The 20,963-nt window shown below is 40.5% G+C and overlaps 1 protein-coding gene across 31 annotated transcripts in view; it reads right to left on the bottom strand.

Moving 5' to 3' along the window:
* Positions 1-20,963, bottom strand: part of LOC122544790 (neurofilament heavy polypeptide-like) — a 196,001-nt gene that overhangs the window by 49,527 nt on the left and 125,511 nt on the right. For 26 of the 31 annotated variants that reach the window (XM_043684122.1, XM_043684127.1, XM_043684177.1 and 23 more), the window contains 4 exons: positions 11,691-11,720; positions 6,974-7,012; positions 6,061-6,087; positions 1,981-2,007 (listed from right to left, as the gene is read on the bottom strand). The exons of 1 other annotated variant lie outside the window; for it this stretch is intronic. In XM_043684122.1, the coding sequence (XP_043540057.1) occupies positions 1,981-2,007; positions 6,061-6,087; positions 6,974-7,012; positions 11,691-11,720 (123 nt within the window). The remainder of the gene's footprint in view (positions 1-1,980; positions 2,008-6,060; positions 6,088-6,973; positions 7,013-11,690; positions 11,721-20,963) is intronic. 4 more of the 31 variants (XM_043684192.1, XM_043684213.1, XM_043684139.1 and 1 more) reach the window with 3 other exon arrangements.

Raw genomic sequence — 20,963 nt, 5'->3', positions numbered from 1 at the left:
GTTCTGCTAATAGTGTGTTATAATGTATTTCTGGATATTATTTGTGTCTTCTTCCATAAAGAAAGAACTAAAGTAGTTGTTTAATTGATCTGCTATTTGCTTGTTCTCTATTATCAATTGTCCCCCTTAGGACTACAAGGGACCTAAATTTGTCTTCACTAATCTTTTTCTTTTTAAGTACCTTTAGAGCTCATACAACCCACTTCCATGTGCCTTACAATTTTACTGTTATATTCTACTTTTTCCATCTTAATTCATCTCTTGGTCCTCCTTTGCAAAACTGCATTATAGTACCATGATGGAAAAAAAGTACATGGCTTTTGGGAAAAAACCACTGGAGGGGCAGTAGGTGAAACACTCTAGCAGAGGGCTTGCACAGATGTAATGAGATGTATTATTCTGTTATCATTGTATGGTTCTCTGATAACAATAGTTAAAAGCAAGTCTGTTAACATGCTCAAAATACCTAAAATAAGAAAATCAGGTTTGGATCAGTGTCTTATGTTCAAAGTATAAATTTAAAATTAACTTATATCACAGCCATGGGTTCAACTCATATAAGTATTAGAATCAAATCATTTTCCCATGTAAAATTTCTAGATACAAAAAAGATAGCAGAAGAGGACTAAAATAAGTTACTTCTCATGAGATTAAGGCGTTTGTGTGGTTCAAATTAATAAAAGTGAGAGTTTATCCACTGTGTAGATGAGATATGACATTAAATTATCCTTAAGTCTTGTAATTTTACATCTGTAGTTAGTTGTCTTGATTTCTGCAGCTGATAGCTGGCTTCAAGACTTCCCTGCTGGTATAAAATTATGAAGTTTGGAGTCCAGCAGCAATCTTGTGATAGAAAGGTGGAATTGACCATAACTGTTTTTGAGTAACTCCAAGCCATTTCCACGCACAGCCATGTAAAGTATCCAAACATCTATGTCAAGAATCAATCTACAACCCTTTCTGAGCACTTTTAATGTTACTCTTTGACTCTGTTTTGACCAAACAAGTCTTAGCAATAACACTGCATTTTGAGTTAAATATTTTGTGTGACCTTATTTTATATGTTGTACAACTTAGTAAAGATTTAACTCAATTTTGTAAAAGTTTATTGTATTCAAGTATTGAATCTTCACCAGCCTTTTGCTAAATTAACAGAGAAGTCATCTAATTTTTCCCTCAATTAAACGTCTAAATCTGCCTACGTACCAATATAGTTATGCTTAATTAAAATCTAAGCCAAATAGGTGGCTTCTAAAGTAAAGCTTATGGATGTAAGTTTGCTCGCTGAGCTGGATGGTTTGTTTTCAGATGTTTCGTCACATACTAGGTAACATCATCAGTGAGCCCCCAGTGAAGCACTGGTGGTATGATCCGCTTTTTATTTATGTGTTTACGTTTCCTTGGGTTGGTGACATCATTTCCTGTGATGTCATTTCCTGTTCTTTTTCTCAGGAGGTGGTAAATGGGATCCAAGTCAATGTGTTGTTGATAGAGTTCCAGTTGGAGTGCCATGCTTCTTGGAATTCTCGCACATATCTCTGTTTGTCCATCCTAGGACAAGCCAAACAGAGACATGCATGAGAATTCCAAGAAGCATGGCACTCCAACTGGAACTCTACCAACAAACACATTTACTTGGATCCCACTTACCACTTCCTGAGAAAAAGAACAGGAAATGACATCATCACAGGAAATGACATCACCAACCCAAGGAAACCTATACACATAAATAAAAAGTGGACCATACCACCAGTGCTATACTGGAGACTCACTGATGTTACCTAGTATGATGACAAAATGTCTGAAAACGAACCTTCCTGCTCAGTGAGAAAACTTACAGCCAGAACCTCAACCTGAGCTATAAATCTTCTCAAAACTCACTAGTAGAGCTTATGTTTAAGCATTTATTAATGTCAGCCATTAGCATCATTTTTACTTTGTCAAGAAAGAGAGCCAACAAAAGCTTAATTTGGCACATACCTGCTTTTTCAGGTTTTCCCTGTTTGTCTGTAAAATAAAAAGATTGTATAGAGTAAGGGATGAGCCCTACTGAAAACAAATATACTGTTTTACTGAAACTATTTTAGATGACAACTGGACCAGGACACCTGATATCTGGAAGACCATATTGCAATCAAGGGCTTGATATTCCTTTCATTTCAGAAACAATTTCTGAGAAGAACGGGCTCATTGCTCTAGGTGACCCTTATCTCATGCTTGGACAATTTATAGATAGCAATCATATAGCAAGCTGGGGAATCAGATATTCAGAAGATCAAATAACAAGCGCACAAGAAGAGACTCATGAAGTTACACAGTGGCATGGGTTACCAATTCCCTTGATCATCTGCAATAATCATTTTCTCTCCAAATTGGCAGCCTTCTGTCCTGTAATGCAGTTGTTTGTGCTGTAGTCATCAACTTGATGTTGAGAATTGTTTAGAGTTGCTCAGGAGCTTTGTTCTAGCATGGCATTCTTTGCTGCATTTGCTACAGAGAGAGAGTGTGTGTCCTTTGTCTTCAAGATTTCAAATGTACAAATCCTTCTGAGGAATCATAACACCACACCTCTGAGACCATCACTTTTCTTACATTATCCTTCTGGCTTCTTGAATCTTCATCTGCACAACTTTTAGTCGTCTAACAACAACAGTCTGAACCCCCCATTCCATAACCTCAACTTTCCTATGTCTCTGCTGGTTTTCAACATGCTTCACAAACCAAAACTAAGTTTTTGAACAGCTATCCGAACCCAAAAATATTTCAGGCTAGTATATTTGTTTCTTCAATAAAGCATCTTAGAGTGGTTTTCAATGTGAAGTTAACTGCGTAAACATAATTGAAGCACTGTGTATTTTCTGTGAGAAACTGTCCTAGTGAAAGCTCTTCTGCAGTGATTACAAATACAAAAGTTTTTATGCAAGTTTCCTCTGCATTTCCAATTAGTTTGTAGCTATGAAGTGAATAAGAAGATCACAAGATTGTTACTAATGAGGCAAGCTATTCATCACCAAAGCTGTAAGGATCTCATTGTTCCAGCATCTGCATGCAAGTGTTTCTGAAATGATTCTGAGATTTTCACCTTCTGGAATTTGTGTGTTATGATTTTGTTTTTGTGAAAAGGAGACTTTCTAATATCAGTCTTGGCACAACCTTTATGAGGCTGATTCTATTTGAGCAGGATATTCTCTGCTGGTTTTGGGACCCTGATATCACAGTAAGTTGGAGGTCAGAAGCCTGAGGGGTGCAGGCTATGATTCAAATTACCCAAGTAGTGTGGTTAGGGAAACAGGGATTCCTGCAACCTCATCTTATGTTAGGCCAGAGCAACAGAATGGGAGGGATTCAAAGTTTGTCAGAAGTCGACTCCCATCTGGTCTCTTTTATATAGCCTTGCTGCTCCCCATGCCACGTTGATGCCAATTGACCGTCATAAAACACTAAATCTTCTTGGTTACTGACTTCTTGAGAATGCATTGCCCACCTGTGCCCCATTTGACTTCTGGGCAAATGGCTTGGATCAGGATAGTGATGAGGAAACAGTATACCCACTGATGGCACAAAATTTTACATCTGCCTACATTTGGCCTCATTTCAAACTGGGCCTAAAGATTCAGTCCAATGTCACCTTTTGGTTGGTTTGCCAAATGTACGTTTCTCATTTCCTTAATTATCTTGGCAATCCCAAAAAGAATCACCTTTCAAATATTTCCCATTCAAACTCAGTTGATATGTATATCTCTTATGCAGAGATTTGCCTGAATTCATTACTCTGTCAAAATGTTGTGCACTGCATTCAGTTCCCAGGATATGGACATTATTCTCAAGGTACATTTTGGCTAAATTTTTTCATAGTTTGCTTCCAATGTTCTCTGCATTATAGTTTATTCTTCTTGTTTTGGACTTCAGAATTGTCTTTGCTTAAGAATTGCTCCTTGCTGTAACTGACTGAACATTTTGACAGTTGAGACTTCTTTGATTCTGTTGAATCTTCATCCTCAACTATTTCAACACCATTCATGTACACATTTCAATTAATTTCCTTCTTGTATCTAGAATTGGGTATTGTTACAGGTTTTAAATAATGTTTTTTCTGTCCACATATATGTTCTATCTACCCCATTCTGTAATTTACAAATTGTTGCTGTTTCTCCTAGGTTGGAATTTACAATTTGAACAACCTTTTTGATATTCTAAATCCATGTCAACAAGACCATAAGAAAGAGGAACAGGAGTAAGCCACTTGGCCCCTCGAATTTAGTCTGCCTTTCAATAGGATCATGGCTGATCTGTTACTCCTCACTTCGACTTTCCTGCCCTTTCCCATAACCCTGAATCTCTGATTGGTCAAGAATATATCTAAGCTTAAATACTCATATAGTAGCCATATAAATTAGAAATAGCAATCATTCCCTGATCATTTATATCTCAGCCCCCCATCATCTTAAGGGCGATTAGAAGGGAAAACAAATGTTAAACTAGCCAACAATGTCCACATCCTGTAAAATAGTAACTTTAAAAATCCATCATTAATGCCCCCTAACCAGCCATTCTTTTCTACACTTCAACCATTTCTTATATATTCTTGAAGATTGCATTGAACAGATGACAATGTGAATTGGCAGCAGTGAAAAACAAAAAAAGTGAAGGGAGGAAGAAGAAACTTGGAACTGCAACTCTAAAGGTCCAGTTTAGGCACCTTCACTTATTTCTTGCTTTCTCAGTGAGCTTTGTCAACTCTGAAGAGGCAATTTACACTGGCTTTAAATAGAAATGAGTGCAAATGAGACAGAAATGATGAAAAATTCAATATATGACATTAATACTCCACAAGTGTAATTTACATATTCCTATTTATTTTGGTCAACGGGTGGCAGCTGGTGGTGTTTAGGTGTCATGGATTCCAATCCCATTACACACTAACATTTTTTGATTAGCACCTTAAAATTGGACAGAAGCAAGTTGAAAAGCAACAGACACAACTGTGTGAAAAGAAGTTGGACAATGTTGTGGTTCTGTTCGCTGAGCTTGAAGTTTTTGTTGCAAACGTTTCGTCCCCTGGCTAGGCGACATCATCAGTGCTTGGGAGCCTCCTGCGAAGCGCTTCTTTGATGTTTCCTCCGGTGTTTATAGTGGTCTGTCCCTGCCGCTTCCGGTTGTCAGTTTCAGCTGTCCGCTGTAGTGGTTGGTATATTGGGTCCAGGTCGATGTGTTTGTTGATGGAGTTTGTGGATGAATGCCATGCCTCTAGGAATTCCCTGGCTGTTCTCTGTCTGGCTTGCCCTATGATAGTAGTGTTGTCCCAGTCCAAATTCATGTTGCTTGTTGTCTGCATGTATGGCTACTAAGGATAGCTGGTCGTGTCGTTTCGTGGCTAGTTGATATTCATGTATGCGGATTGCTAGCTGTCTTCCTGTTTGTCCTATAGAGTGTTTTGTGCAGTCCTTGCATGGTATATGTAGTGTACAAAATACCATGCAAGGACTGCACTAAACACTATATAGGACAAACAGGAAGACAGCTAACAATCCGCATACATGAACACCAACTAGCCATGAAACGACACGACCAGCTATCCTTAGTAGCCACACACGCAGACAACAAGCAACATGAATTCGACTGGGACAACACTACTATCATAGGGCAAGCCAGACAGAGAACAGCCAGGGAATTCCTAGAGGCATGGCATTCATCCACAAACTCCATCAACAAACACATCGACCTGGACCCAATATACCAATCACTACAGCGGACAGCTGAAACTGACAACTGGAAGCGGCAGGGACAGACCACTATAAACACCGGAGGAAACATCAAAGAAGCGCTTCGCAGGAGGCTCCCAAGCACTGATGATGTCGCCTAGCCAGGGGACGAAACGTTTGCAACAAAAACTTTCAGCTCGGCGAACAGAACCACAGCAACGAGCACCCGAGCTACAAATCTTTGCACAAACTTTGAAGTTGGACAATTTTGTTTTTTGTAATCCCATATGTTAAGAGAGTAAGAAATAAGCATTCTGATTGTTCATAGATAATCGTGCCTTGTTTGCAATGCACCCACCTGGTGTTTTCTCTTTTGCAGGTTTAGCTGTAAAACAAAATAGAAAAAAGACTTAAGTATCAGGGTGCCAGATATAAAAATATCACAAAATGTGTTAACAAGTCAACTTTTGGAATGTTGTGCAATATTACTGAAGAAATATCAATAGCTGTACAGAAAAAACAATTGAATTATTTATATGATATATAGAATGTAGTCAGTGACCTGATTTATATCAGAGATTGATAATATTTTTCCTTTGAAAATGGGAGCATGTTAATTCATTACAATGCTGAATTTTCCATACAAACGTAATTAACTCATGTTGGGCTCTTTTAAACAGCAAAGTTACATAACTGTTTTGAGAATATAAACTTGCCTGTTTTCTCACAGTGATGATTCCTCAAAAAGTATTTTATTTGCTGTGAAACATTTTAGATGTCCTGAGATGTGAAAGATCCTCTAAAGAATGCAAGCCTTTCCTTTGTTTAACATCAAGGTTCAGCATTTGATCGGTGTTAACCAAATAGGTCATTTTTATCAGCCTGTGTTTCTTTCATATACACGGAGAGCATACACAGCATCTTTCAATTTGATCATAGTAGCAAATGTTGTGTTATGAATAATTTTAACTGTATTAAGTTGGTATTTTACAATGAGGTAATTCTACGGATTTGCGCTCTTACTTGGAACTTTAACCACTGGGAGAATGGATCTGGAATTCAGCAACATATGATCTCAGGATTGTAATGCATAACATTAACTTCTAAAATCATAGAGTGATTGGAAAGTACAACACGATTACAGGACATTCAGCCCATCCTTTACAATATGCATATTTCTCATCCATTCCACCAGCACTTTACACTATAACGAGAGTCGGCAAGGCCTCCCTTGCTAAAACAATCTAACAACACAATCTCACTGTCTTTACCTTTTTCAGCAAGAGTAGGTTTCTTGTCCTTTGCTTTTTCTGAAAAAGTAATGGTTCGAGTTTATTTCACTTATTATGTTATCTGTTTTTCTTCTGACTATTGCATCTCTCTTTGTTTCCAATTCACTTTAACTTTTCTCATTTATTTTTACCATCACCTTTATCCTGCTGACATCCCCCTGTGTTTCAGTTTCTCCCACACAACTAGCTCAATCTTTCTCTTAATCACTACACTCCTTGCGCCTCTCTATTCCGATGAGGTCAGTATTTTCTCAGTACCATTGTTATCACATCCTTTCTGCTTTTTATCAATACAAACCAAACATTTTATCTTCTTTTTTTGCAAAGAAGACAACCAGAGAAGACATTGAAATAACCAGAGTTGAGCAGACCAGTGGTTGGTGTATTTGGAGGCTTTGGTCTGTGTTAGTCACAAAGAACAGCACAACAGAAGTCAAGTGACAGAACTGAGCTTCTACTATGACTGTCACTATTGCACAGAATAAAACATCATGAAGGTGAGCAAGTTACTGGGAGTACAGCATGCTACATCATTATATACCTTGATAATTAAATGTGTTGGAAATTATTTTAAACTGGGAACATGTTTTTTTCTCATGACAAATAGATGTCTTTTGTCATCATCATCTTTTCTTAGCAGACAGGTTCTATAAAACTATCAAATATTTTAATATTAGGGTCTAATATTTGGTCTATTAGAGAAAGGATCAATCTGATGTGCTTGGATACTGAACTTTAATGTAATTTAAAAGTTCATACACTACATAAACACATTTAAGCTGGACATTTTCCCTCATCTCCAGCACTATAAATGACATTTCACCAAAGTCATAGCCATGCAGCAAGTAAGCCTACTGAGAAGTCTTTATATTGCGGAACTAAGTAATGCTGTAACACCAGGAGTGAGCTAACACATGTCCATTGATTATACTATTCTGTAATTTAAGCTAAAGGTATGATAAATCAAAATGAAAAGTACAAAGCATATTTCTATCCAACATATTCAGTGCTGATGAGGTAAACATTTAAAGATTTAAACTCTAAATTCTGAACTTATTCTTAAGCTTTTCTGCGAAATACCAGAATACTCATCTACAATTGTAGTGAATCAACTTTAGTCTATTTTCCCTGTATATAAGACACTTGTCATTCATAGCGTACATCTTGTATATTGTGTATGAAAAACTGATAAAAATGAAATACAAGGGATGTGTTCACTTATGAATTATATACATTTAGGCTGAATAGAATTGATACAAAGTCCAAAGTAATATTGCTATAATTATTTTGAATAATGAATACATTCCGTTTGTTGGATGCTATCATTTGTTGATTTATTGCAGAGAATTTTCTAGGTGTTAAGGACACGTAAATCTGAGCTGTTTCTGTGAAGAACTCACCAGGAGCTTTATCCTTTGTGAATACGCAAAATAAAAAAAAACTTAAGTTTCAGCTATGTGACATTGACATAAACTATACAAACAGCTTAGAAGTATTTATGCACTTGTTTGTGGATGACACATCAGATACTGGGCTCCAGCATTTACCATTCTATCTCCCCTTTCATGATCAATCAAACTTTATCAAGAATAGTCAAGCCAGCTTTGACTATTCTTAAAGCATTCTGTGACATTTCTATTGGAAGTGAAAGAAACAAAGGATGGGAATCTACGAGACGAGGCTGAAAGATGAAGGCAGAATCAGGATCAGGGTGTCAATGGCCTTCTCTGCTCAGATTCCTGTTTCTGAATTTTCATAACAGCCAATAAGTCAATTTCGGGTGGTGTGGATTAAATGGCTGCTGCATTGTCAGCTGATGCTATCGAAAATAAGGGCTCAATGTTTAAAGGGCTTCCAGCTCCCAAATGCCATTTCAGATTTCCTTTACTGTAACATTCATCCCTGCAAGAAACGTCCAACTATCATCCTCCCATCAGCCTGTGAGTATTAGTTTCCATTAGTTTCCAAAGAATTTCTGAACAACAGACTTACTTGTCAGCATGAAAGCATGCAAGAGGATGGCCTCATGATTCAATAATAATTCACTCACTGCTTTCCCCCAGCACACGTGGGCAGGGTGGGTTGGGGGATCATATGCCCCCAGAGGGAAAAGAGCTCCCTGTGTAACCGAACAATCTGGATGGGTACTGGAGAGGTAGTTAGCAACCATATGGTTATCCAGAGGTTATGCAGTGTGGCAGACATATCAACAATCTCTCCATTCCACAAAGAGGAGTACTACACCTTTGGCAAGCAACAACTGGATAGGTGTGACTATGGAACTGTTGGGGGGATATCCTAATATGTAGTTGGCAAAGGTTGATGTTACAGGATCTCTGTGGCAAGAAATGATTGCAGCTCTGCCAAGAACTATAAAAGCTCAACATGTTCAATGCTGAAGTAGTAAACATTTAGGTGTTCAAACTCTGAAGTTCTGATTTTTCTCTTAAATTGGTTCTACAGGGTTAAGACCAGAATAATCATCCATATTACAGTAAATCAAAACTAGCACTGTTAGCCATAGTACGGTGGCTCCAGAGTGACTCATGCATGTCATTAGCCAAAGAAACAGCAACTAGCATGAAAGGTGACAATTAGTTGTGGGTGACGAACATTGTCCTTCTATGTTCCTTCAGGAGAAGAAAGCTCAAAATATCAAGTAAAGATCTGAAACTGGCTGAAGGGTTTGATGGTTTGATTATTTCCAGTTTTGATGCTAAAGAAGGAAGGCACACTTGAGATCCAGCAGAGCAAATAGTGGCTGGTCTATCACATGTTTAGTTACAGGAGGGTGAGTAACCTCATGGTTACTATACATGCAGATCTTTCCATGTATGATATGGCTCGGGAGAGATGGAGAAGGAAGTTAGATCTGTTAACATTAGAAACATTAAAGTAAGGAGTTAGTGGTAGTTCTACAGAAGTATTGAAATAGAGCCCTAAAGAAGTTATTTGATGCTGAGAACAATTAATCTGTTGCCCATAATAGCTTCTTCCTGGAGCTGTATGATTTTTCCATAGGAGGAGCTAAAGTCAAATTAAACTTATTGAGGTATTAGAGAATGATATTTTCTGGCAAGTGTGTTGTATAAGCGATGCTTTTGGTTACTGTACAGGAATGTTTTGGAAATCTATAAGGAGTGTTTTGAGATTAAGTGAATTATATTATAAAATATGACATTGTATTTCACAGTGCATTTCAAAATCTTTAGTTTTGTGTTATAAGTAAATAGTCTGGTGTACTCTATTTTATCTTAATTCCTTTTGCTTAATAGACTTCTGTTTTATTATTGAGCTCAAATATATGATAGAGGCTCTATTCAGATCAGTGGTTAGCCAACCACCCCTTCTACAGGATAAATACTGTCACTGCATTGGACCTTCCTCCATTTGAAATAAAAATCTCTCATTCCACAAATGCTGAATACAGCAAACAAAAAAAATATTCATTTACGGAATACAAGTGTCAAAGACAAGACCAACATTTACTGCATATTCCTAACTGCCAATGAGGAAGTGAGCTAGCTTCTTGAACCACTGTAGTCAGGGGTGCCAGGTACACCCACAGTGCAGTTAGGAAGAGAGTGCCAGAGTTTTCACCTGGTGACACTGAAAGGAACAGCTATATGTTTCTAGGGAAGGATAGTGAGTGACTTGGAGGGGAATTGGCAGGTGATGGTGTTCCCATGCATCTGCTGCCCTTGCCCTGTGAGATGGCAAAAGTCACAAGGTGTGAGTGGTGCTGTTGAAGGATCTGTGATGAGGTGCTGCAGTACATTTTATATATTGTATTCTGTGCTGTCAGTGATCGGAAGGATTGAATGTTCAAACTGGTGGATGTGGTACCAATCAACCTGCCTGCTTTCTTCCTGAATGCATTGAATTTGAGTGTTGTTGGAGCTGCACTCATCCAGACAAGTGGAAAGCATTCCATCATACTCATGATATGTGCCTTTGAGGCATTGGTAAACAACTATGACCTGTTCTTAGCCACTGTACTTACACAGCATATCTAGTTACATTTCTGGTCAATGGTAAACTGCAAGCTGTTGATTGTGGGGAATTCAGCAATATGGCATTGAGTATCGAGGGGTGATAGTCAAATTTTGTCTCGTTGCCTTGCAGTTGTGTGACAGGAATTTACCATGCCAGTTATTAGCAACAGCCTAACTGTTATTCAACTTGTGCTGCACATGGACATGGATTGCTTCAGTATCTGAGATGTCATAATGACTGCAGCTGCCATTCCACTGATTCCCTTCAAAATCTGCCAAAGCATTGATGCCCCATGTACCTCAAGCACTCCTCTTTAAATTGGAAGGGGATGGTAGAATCGCAGTCTACTGTATCCTTAACAAAGATCATTATCTCTAAATGACCTATTTCAAAATGAGAATGATGTTCCTGTGTGTGTTCTCTTCTGCCACTGGTAAAATATAGAATTGGCGTGCTGACATTGAAGGTCTGCCAGAGGCTACCTCTGCAGTTTTGCTCATTTCTGAGCTGTGAAACTGCAATGACAGTGAGTGATCTGGATTTCCAGCAGGCATCAGAAAACTGATATTGGGTCTGGAACCCACTCTTATCTTTAACGGGCCATCCAGTGTAACCTCTACACACACAACCCTATTAAAAGTGCCATCTATCTCTGAATAATGCAGTAGCACTAAGGCAAGACAAACGACAATCTCACTACCTTTTCCAGCTGCAGCCAGCTTTTCTTTCTCTGTAAGAAAAATAAGTTTAATTTAAACAGTGAACTTTCCAGGGTATAATGGAAGAATACTTCATAAAGTGTCTATAAAATACAGAATAATTGTGAATCAGTATGGTTTTGTAATGTTGGCCAATATGTATATGTCATGAATACAACCACAGCTATGTCAGGATACATGTCTGGCTTAACTTTACCACTATCAGTGATGCAATCTTTTGAATCAGAGGCTTGTGTCTCACTGGAGGTAGTCATTGTATAACACTTGTGTAATATAATATCCCAACTATGCCTGAATGATGTCCAAGGCATGTTATATATGGATAAAGGCTTTTTCAGTTTCTGAAGGGTCTTCACATGATGCTGAACAAAATGCAATCAATCGTATTGTTACAACCTGTTCACAAAAAAAGCAGTTTCTCCAATTTGTCACAATTCTAGACAGGGCAACTGAAATTGTTAAAGTCCCAGGTGAGGCGGGATGAACTGGATCCCTTGCTTTATTCATCCATGTTTCCCCTGGTTGGTTTGCAACGAGGTTATATTAAAAAATGTTTTTTCTTGTCTTGCTCCCAAAACAAATGAACTTACCTTTCAAAAGGAACCAGTTTAACCAGGCTTTATTAAATTAACAAAAGAGTGAATTTATTAGTTCCCAAATGTGAGATCAATAGGTATACACAGATGAGGAATAAGAAGTCCAAAAAACAAGAGCAAAGAAAGAGATGTGGAGCAGTCTCTGTGTCAGGAAAAATAGAAAACACTGGGCAAAATCTTAGAGGGTTCTGAGCAACATGACTATGTTGATATTTGTGCAGAATCAAATGAGATATCTGGAGAACTTTGGGAGCAGCCTCCACCTTCTATCTCTTGACAAGTGGTGTGGTGTGGTTCATATTTGGCAGCAGCAAGTTGGCAATGAAGGCAATGATTATCACTTGTTGAACACCTTGTTCAGGGTACAACTCACCTCAGTAACATTCATATTCCTATCTTACCAAATACGCCAAACAAGATAAACAAAAATCTCAACAGATCAGAATGGATACTTGGCAAATTCAGCTCACCATTTACTCTGAAGTAACTTCACATGCCAGGAGCAGCAGAAAAAAAAAATGAGATGTTGACCTGGTGAAGTTACAGCACAGGATCACTTTCATGACAAACAGCGTTAAGCAGCCAGTGACATACAGAATTAGGCAATTGTACATCTAACAGATCAAATCCAAGCTCTGCAGCCCTTTTCTAACCAGTCATGAACGGTGCAGGACAATTGAGCAGCTCATTGGAAGAGAAAGTTCCAGAAATATCCTCATTAGAATGGGGATCCTAGCATAATAGTGTCAAAGATATGGCTGAAGAAGAGGCAACAATCTTCAGCAGGAAGTACCGATAATCCACCTCAACCTCCTCCAGAAATCCCTAGCATCACAGATGTCAGTTTTTATCTAATTCAATTCACTCCACATGATATCAAGAAACAGTTGAAGATTTGTGCTCCAGAACCTTACTATGTTGCTAGCCAAGCTGTTCCAGTACAGTTACAACAACAGAATCTACCTGACAAAGCGAAAGCTTGTCAAGCTATATCCTGTACACATGAAGTAGGACAAATCCAACCCAACCAATTACTGCCCCTTTAGTCTGCTGTTTGTCAGTAAAGCGGTGAAAGGGGTTTTCAACACTGCTATCATGCAGCACTTGCATATCAATAACCTGGTATGTTTGTGTTCCACCAAGGCCACTCAGATCCTGGCATGACTACAACTTTAATTCAACATGGACAGAAGCGCTGAACATCAGAAGGGAGTTGAGAGTGACCACCTTTGACAATAAGGTTGCATTTGAATCATAGAATTTTACATTTGATCCATTGTGTGTATCCAGCCCCTTAAAGAGCTACCCAGGTAGTCTCATTCTCCAGTCCTAATTCCATAGCCCTCTGAATTCATCATTCTCAAATATATTTCCAAATGTCTTTTGAAACCTCCTATGGAATCCGCTTCCACCACTTTCCCAGGCAGCACATTCCTAATCCTAACAACTGAGTAAAGAAGTTTATCTTCATCTCACTTATAGCTCTCGCTGATAATCTTGAAACTGTGACTGCTAGTTACTGACAGATTAATTAGTGGAATCAGAATTTCCATCTTAATTCTCTCAAAATTGATTATAATATTGAACATCTCAACAAAGTCACCTCTTAATCTCAGTTCTGAAGAAGGGTCACTGGACCCAAAACATGAACTCAGATATTTCTACACAGATGCTGCCACACCTGTGGAGTTTTTCCAATTATTTGTTTTTATTTCTGATTTTCAGCAAATGCAGCTACTTCAATTTTTGGTTTCACCTCTTAATCTTCTCTGCTCCTAGGAGAATGAACTCAAATTCTCTAATTTTCCTTGTATCTAAAATCCCTCATTCATGGTATCATTCTAGTAAATCTCCTTTGCACTATCCCCAAGACTTTAACATCCTTGCTTAAATAAGGTGCCCAGGACTGAACACATTACATCAAATGTGTTCTGACTGATGATTTGTATAGGTGTAGCATTTATTCCTTGCTTGGGTTCTCTATGCCCCTATTTATAAATGTAAGGAGCCTATAAGTCATCTTCAGAAAATCATGGATGCAAACCCAAAAGCCCCTCTAGATTAGCTTCTCTACAGTGTGGAAACAGGCCCTTCGGCCCAACAAGTCCACACCAACCCTTCAAAGAGCAACCCATTTCTCTCTAATGCACCGAACACTGTGGGGAATTTAGCATGGCCAATCCACCTGATCTGCACATCTTTAGATTGTGGGAGGAAACCAGAGCACCTAGAGGAAACCCACGCAGACACAGGGAGAATGTGCAAACCCCACACAGACAGTTGCCCGAGGCTGGAATTGAATCTGGTTCCCTAGCACTGTGAGGCTGCAGTGCTAACCACTGAGCCCCCGTGCTGCCCTGAAGGTTGTGTCATTGAGCCTGTATTGTCTCTGCATGTCTCTTCTAACAAAATGCATTACCTCACATTTCTCTGCATTCAAATTCATCTGTCACGTGTCTGCCCATTTGGCAAATTTGTCAATGCCCCTCTATTATCACGTAGCATCATCCTCACAATTCACTATTTTCACTATACAAGGGTCCCAACTCAGATCCAATTTCAACTCATTTCCAATCTGAGAAATTCCCTTCTACACCTGCCCTATGGCAATCTGCCATACTTACTCAATCTGTTCTACATATGGCCCTAGATCCACAGCAATGTGGTTGACTCTGAACAGGCCTCTGGGCAATTAGGGATTGGCAGTAAGAACTGACTAAGCCGGTGACCCCGAATGGAAGCAAAAACATAATGGAAGATGTCACCAACACGGTTATCTAGCAGCACTTTCCTTATCAATGACCTGCTCGGTCTTTTTTTTTTATTTCAAAAATATACTTTATTCATAAAATATTTTGATGATATGTACAATTGGTCATGCCATACATATGTAAACATTCCAATTCTTTGCATACAGAGATAGAGTAATCATTCGTATATACAGGTCTGTAAGTTTACTATCCATATATTTAGCTGAGGTGTTAGCGGAGCGCACTTACTGCGTGGGCCCCAAGTTCTTTGGCAGGCAGACGTTACATGGTGGTCTTTCCCCACCGCGCCTTGGCAGCAGCTGCCCCAAGCTTCAGCGCATCCCTCAACACGTAGTCCTGGACCTTGGAATGTGCCAGTCTGCAACACTCAGTCGGGGTCAGCTCTTTCAGCTGGAAAATCAACAGGTTTCGGACAGACCAAAGAGCATCTTTCACCGAGTTGATGATCCTCCAGGTACAGTTGATGTTCGTCTCGGTGTGCGTCCCGGGGAACAGTCCGTACAGCACGGAGTCCCGCCTCATGGCGCTGCTCGGGACAAACCTCGACAAACACCACTGCATTCCTCTCCAGAACCTCTTCTGCGTAGGCACATTCCAGAAGGAGGTGAGTGACAGTCTCGTCCCCTCTGCAGTCGCTTCGTGGGCAGCGTGCGGTGCGGCTGAGAGTGCGGGCGTGCATAAAGGATCTCACAGGCAGAGCCCTTCTCACCACCAGCCAAGCCAAGTCTTGGTGCTTGTTGCAAAGTTCTGGCAATGAGACATTCTGCCAAATGGCTTTGACAGTCTGCCCAGGGAACCGCTCGACAGGATCTGCCCTCTTCTTTCCTAAAGGGTCTCAAGGACACTACGTGCTGACCACTTCCTGATGGACTTGTGGTCAAAGGTGTTTTTCTTCATAAATTTCTCCATGAAGGACTGGTGATACCGTTCCGCGGCAGCGAGGCCAGGCCCATCCTTCGCAACACCAGGGACAGGTAGAACCTCAGTACGTAGTAACACTTGGTGTTTGCGTACCGGGGATCCACGCACAGCTTGATGCAGCCACACACAAAGGTGGCCATCAAGGTGAGGGTGACATTTGGTGTGTTTTTTCCCCCATTGCCCAGAGCTTTGTACATCGAGTCCCTTTGCAGCCTGACCATCTTTGATCTCCATACAAAATGGAAGATGGCCCGGGTGACTGCGATGGCACAGGTTCTGGGAATAGGCCAGACCTGTGCCACATATAACAACACTGAGTGCCTCACACCTGATGACCAGGTTTTTACCCGTGATGGAGAGCGACTGTAGCTTCCATCTACCCAGTTTCTGCCTCACTTTCTTGATACACTCCCCCAAGACTTGGTACACGTCCCAGCTCCTCCGAACCAAATACCCAGCACCTTCAGGTGGTCAGTCCTGACGGTGAAGGGGATGGAGGATTGGTCGGCCCAGTTCCCGAAGAGCATGGCCTCGGTCTTGCCTCGGTTTACCTTGGCCCCTGAGGCCCGTTCGAACTGGTCACATGTGCACATGAGTCTGCGCACGGACAGCGAATCCGAGCAGAATATGGCGATGTCATCCATGTACAAGGAGGCCTTAACCTGCAGGCCCCCACTGCCAGGAATAGTCACCCCTCTCAGGCTTGCATCCTTCCTGATGGACTAGGTAAATGGCTCAATGCTGCACACAAACAAGGCAGGAGAGAGAGGGCAGCCCTGCCTGACTTCAGATCTGACTGGCTTCAGATCTGACTGGGAAGCTATCTGATTCCCACCCATTGATTGAGACTGCACTGACAATGTTGGTGTAGAGCAGTCTGATCCAATTGCAGATTCCCTCCCCAAAGCCCATTTTGGAGAGAACATCTTTCATATACCTGTGTGATATCCTGTCAAAGGCTTTCTCCTGGTCCAGGCTGATGATGCAGGGGTCCAGCCGCCTGTCCTGCACGTAGGAAATCGTATCCCTGAGGAGTGCGAGACTCTCAGCGATCTTCCTGCCCGGCACAGCACAGGTTTGGTCAGGGTGACTCACCGATCCCAGAGCAGACCTGACCCGATTGGCAATGACCTTTGCCAAGATTTTGTAATCCGCATTTAATAGTGAGATCGGTCTCCAATTTCTGATTTCGTCCTTCTCCCCCTTCCGCTTGTAGATGAGGGTGATGTTGCCTTTCCTCATGGATTCACTCATGTTACCTGCCATAATGCATACTGACATACTCCTCCAGCAGGTCCTGGCCAATCAAGTCCCACAGAGCAGAATAGAGTTTGACCGGTAAGCCGTTCCTTCCAGGAGTTTTATTCTTTACGAAGGGCTTGAGGGCCTTGATCAGCTCGTCCAGAGATAGCGGCTGGTCCAGCCTCTCTCGTGTTCCATCGTCTAGGACCTCCGTGATAGAGGACAGGAACGACTGGGAGGCCGAGCTGTCGGTCAGCTTCGAGTCATACAGACTGGCATAGAAGGATTTACTGATCCTCATGACGTCAGCCTGAGATGATGTTACCGAGCCATCTTCTTCCTTCAGGCTGCTGAGCATGGAGCTCCCTTTGTGCACCTTCTGGAAGAAGAAACATGAGCACGTCTCGTACTGCTCCACCGAGCGGACCCTGGACCGGAAGATTATCTTGGAGGCTTCAGAGGCAAAGAGCGAGGATTGCTGGCCCTTCACCTCCTTGAGGTCCTCTGTGACATCCACCCCCATCGTCTGCAGCAGGAGCAGGTACTTTCCTGGAGTTGGGACAGTTTTCACCGCCTCTCTCTCGTCTTCTGAACACCTTTGAGGATGAAGAACCTCTTGATGTTCCCTTTTACTGTTTCCCACCAGTCCACTGGAGACTCAAACAGGCGCTTCATGGTTCTCCAACCTGTGTAATTCCTCTTGAGCTCCTCAATGTTTCCAGGGTCACCAGCTTGGTGTTCAGCTTCCATGTTCCCTTACCAGCCTGCTGCTCGTCCTGTAGGTGACAGTCGGCCAGCAGGAGGCAGTGGTCAGAAAAGAACACTGTTTTTAATTTCAAAAATATACTTTATTCATAAAATATTTTGATGATCTGTACAATTGGTCATGCCATACATACGGAAACATTCCATTTCTTGGCATACAGAAATCAAGTCAGAAAAGAACACTGGCTTGCATGAAACCCGTAGCACTCCAGCAGAACCTTGCAAAACTGGAGCCAGTGGGAATTATATGGAAAAGCCTCCATTGTTTTGAGTCTTAAACAACACAAACTAGATTGTTGTGGTTGTTGGAGATCAGTCATCTCAGCTCCAGGATATCTCTGTGAGAGTTCCTCAGGATAGTCTCCTAGGCCTAACCATTTTTATTTGCTCCATCATTGACCTTCCTTGCATCTGCTGTCATAAGTGGGGATGTGAGCTGATGATTATAGAATGTTCAGTACCTCAAATAATAAAGCAGTCCACAGTCAAATAAAATAAGACCTGGACAATATCCAGGTTTAGACTCGCAAGTGACAAATGACATTTGTACCACATAAATGGCAGACAATGAGCATCTCCAACAACAGAAAATCTAGAAAACCCCTTACAATTCAACTGTATCACCATCACTGAATTTCCCCAGTGCCAACATTCTGGGGTTACCATTGACCAGAAACACAACTGGATCCAGCACATAAACACAGTGACTACAAGAGCAGGTCAGAAGCTAGGAATACTGCAGCAAATAACCCATCTGCTGATTCCCAAAACCATTTACAGGGCACAAGTCAGGAATATGAGGGAGTATTTCAGAGTCCAAAGATGCACAGTTTAGTTGGATTAGCCATGTTAAAATGTCCACAGTGTCCAGGGATGTGCAGGCTAGGTAGATTAGCCATGGGGAATGCAGAGTTACAGCGATAGGTGGGAGGGTGAGTCTGGGTGAGATGCTCTTCAGACAGTCAGTGGAAACTCGATGGGCCAAATGGCCTGTTTCCACACTGTTGTGATTCAATGATTCTTCTCCTCACTTGTCTGAATGAGTGTAGTCCAATGACATTCAAGAAGCTTGACACCATCCTGGATAATCAGGACAAGCAACCCACTTGATTTGCACCAAATCCACAAAAATTCATTCCATCTACCACCAGTGCTCAGTAGCGACAGTGTACACCATCTGCAATATTCACTGAAGAAATTCACTAAGGGTCCTTAGATACTAACTTCCTAATCCATGACCACAACTAACTGGAAGGACAGGGACAGTAGCTACATGGGATAGCACAGCTTGAGTCCTGAAGAAGAGTCAGCGGACTCAAAATACTAACTTTGCTTTCTCCCCACACATGCTGCCAGATCTGCTGAGTTTCTCCAGCAATTTCTGGCTTTGTTGCAGATCTCCAAAATCCATTTTTTTTATTAACTCTTTATAATTGCTGACCTGTAGTCAGGGTCTATTAATTTGCAATAAGGAACAATTCATATTAAGTACAGAAATCTGGTATGCGCCATTTGCTCAGGTCTTAACAGACAGCTAAATTGGGAATATTTGTGCACTTTAATAAAATCTTTCTTGTTATGACAATACTTGGCAAATCTGGGCCATCAAGGTCTGTCATTCCAGTTTTTCAGCATCTACAAATATGTGTTCCTAACTCTTATCAAAGTAGTTGGAGTTCTCCAGTAGTATCAGTTCCTAAACCTGATGGGTCAACTCGATAATACACAAATTACAGGAAAATAAATGCAGTAATAAAAACAGACTTACACCCAATTCCTCAGTTAGAAGATTGTTTTGATTGTGTTGGCAGTCCCACATTCTTTACAAAGATTGATTTATTGAAAGAATATTGGCAAATAATTTTGACATCAACAGCTAAGGAAATATCAGTTATTGTTATACCAGATAAGTTTTTATCGATTTCAAGTCTTAATGATATTTTAAAACACTCCAGCCACTTCCTGAAGATTTACAAAACAAATGATAGCTAGTGTTTTTAATTGTGTGATTTACACAGATGACATTCAATACATAGCAACACCTCAAAAGAAAATGTAACACAATTAGAAGCCAAAAAATTGTTCATCTTGCTGAAGAGAATAATATCATTGTTCATACAATATCAAAATGTAATGATTGTGGGAATAGAGTGAATATTAAGGTGACAAGTTACATAGATGTGGTAGGTAATGTGTGAATGAAGATGGATGAACGTAAGTCTAACGTTTTGAGCTTTCATCAGTATATTTTCACATCTACATCATAATGTGTCACAATGAGAAATAATACTTCATTCCCCAGGGATGAAAGTACTTTGGGAATACAGGTTAATATTTAAGGGCTATGTGGAAAATTTGAAAGATATGGAATGGCTTAATCATTTTCTGGGTTAAACATGATGTGTCAACATGTGCAGAGTACCAATGCCACCTGTTTTTCACAGAAAACTCAAGTAACTTTGGCAAAAAAAAAGTCAAGCTAAGATTTCAATGTGACAAGAGATGTGGTTTATTGTTTAAATTTTTGGAAAACTTGGCTTTTCAAAACCTTGGGGGATGGTGGCAGGGAGGTCACTATGATCTTAGTTCTATAGCAACTTGGAATTCTGTTTCACAGATTTAAGGAGTTGGTAAAGAAAACACAGAGGAAGCTGCAAGATACTGTCATGGAAATTCTCTTCTCAGTAGAAATTCTTGGGAGCCTGACAGTTTCCAAATACAAGTACCGCTGAAAACTAGTTTATGAAAACTGAAAAATGGATGCTGATCTCATTCTAAAGACTCAAATCCAGGTTGATTGTAATCTAAATGGAAATTCCATCTTCAGTCTATGGTGTCTGCAATCCAACTTTATCGACAGGAAACATGATGGATGTGAGAAGTCATCAGCTACTATTCTTTTTCCTAGAGTTTTGGCTCTCAGACATTGTTTTCTCCTTTTTGTTTTTTTAGAACAGAC

This window comes from Chiloscyllium plagiosum, chromosome 3, assembly GCF_004010195.1.
Source record: "Chiloscyllium plagiosum isolate BGI_BamShark_2017 chromosome 3, ASM401019v2, whole genome shotgun sequence".
NCBI lineage: Eukaryota > Metazoa > Chordata > Chondrichthyes > Orectolobiformes > Hemiscylliidae > Chiloscyllium > Chiloscyllium plagiosum.
Note: the sequence above shows the minus strand (reverse complement) of the source record. Positions and strands in the feature narration are given on the sequence as shown.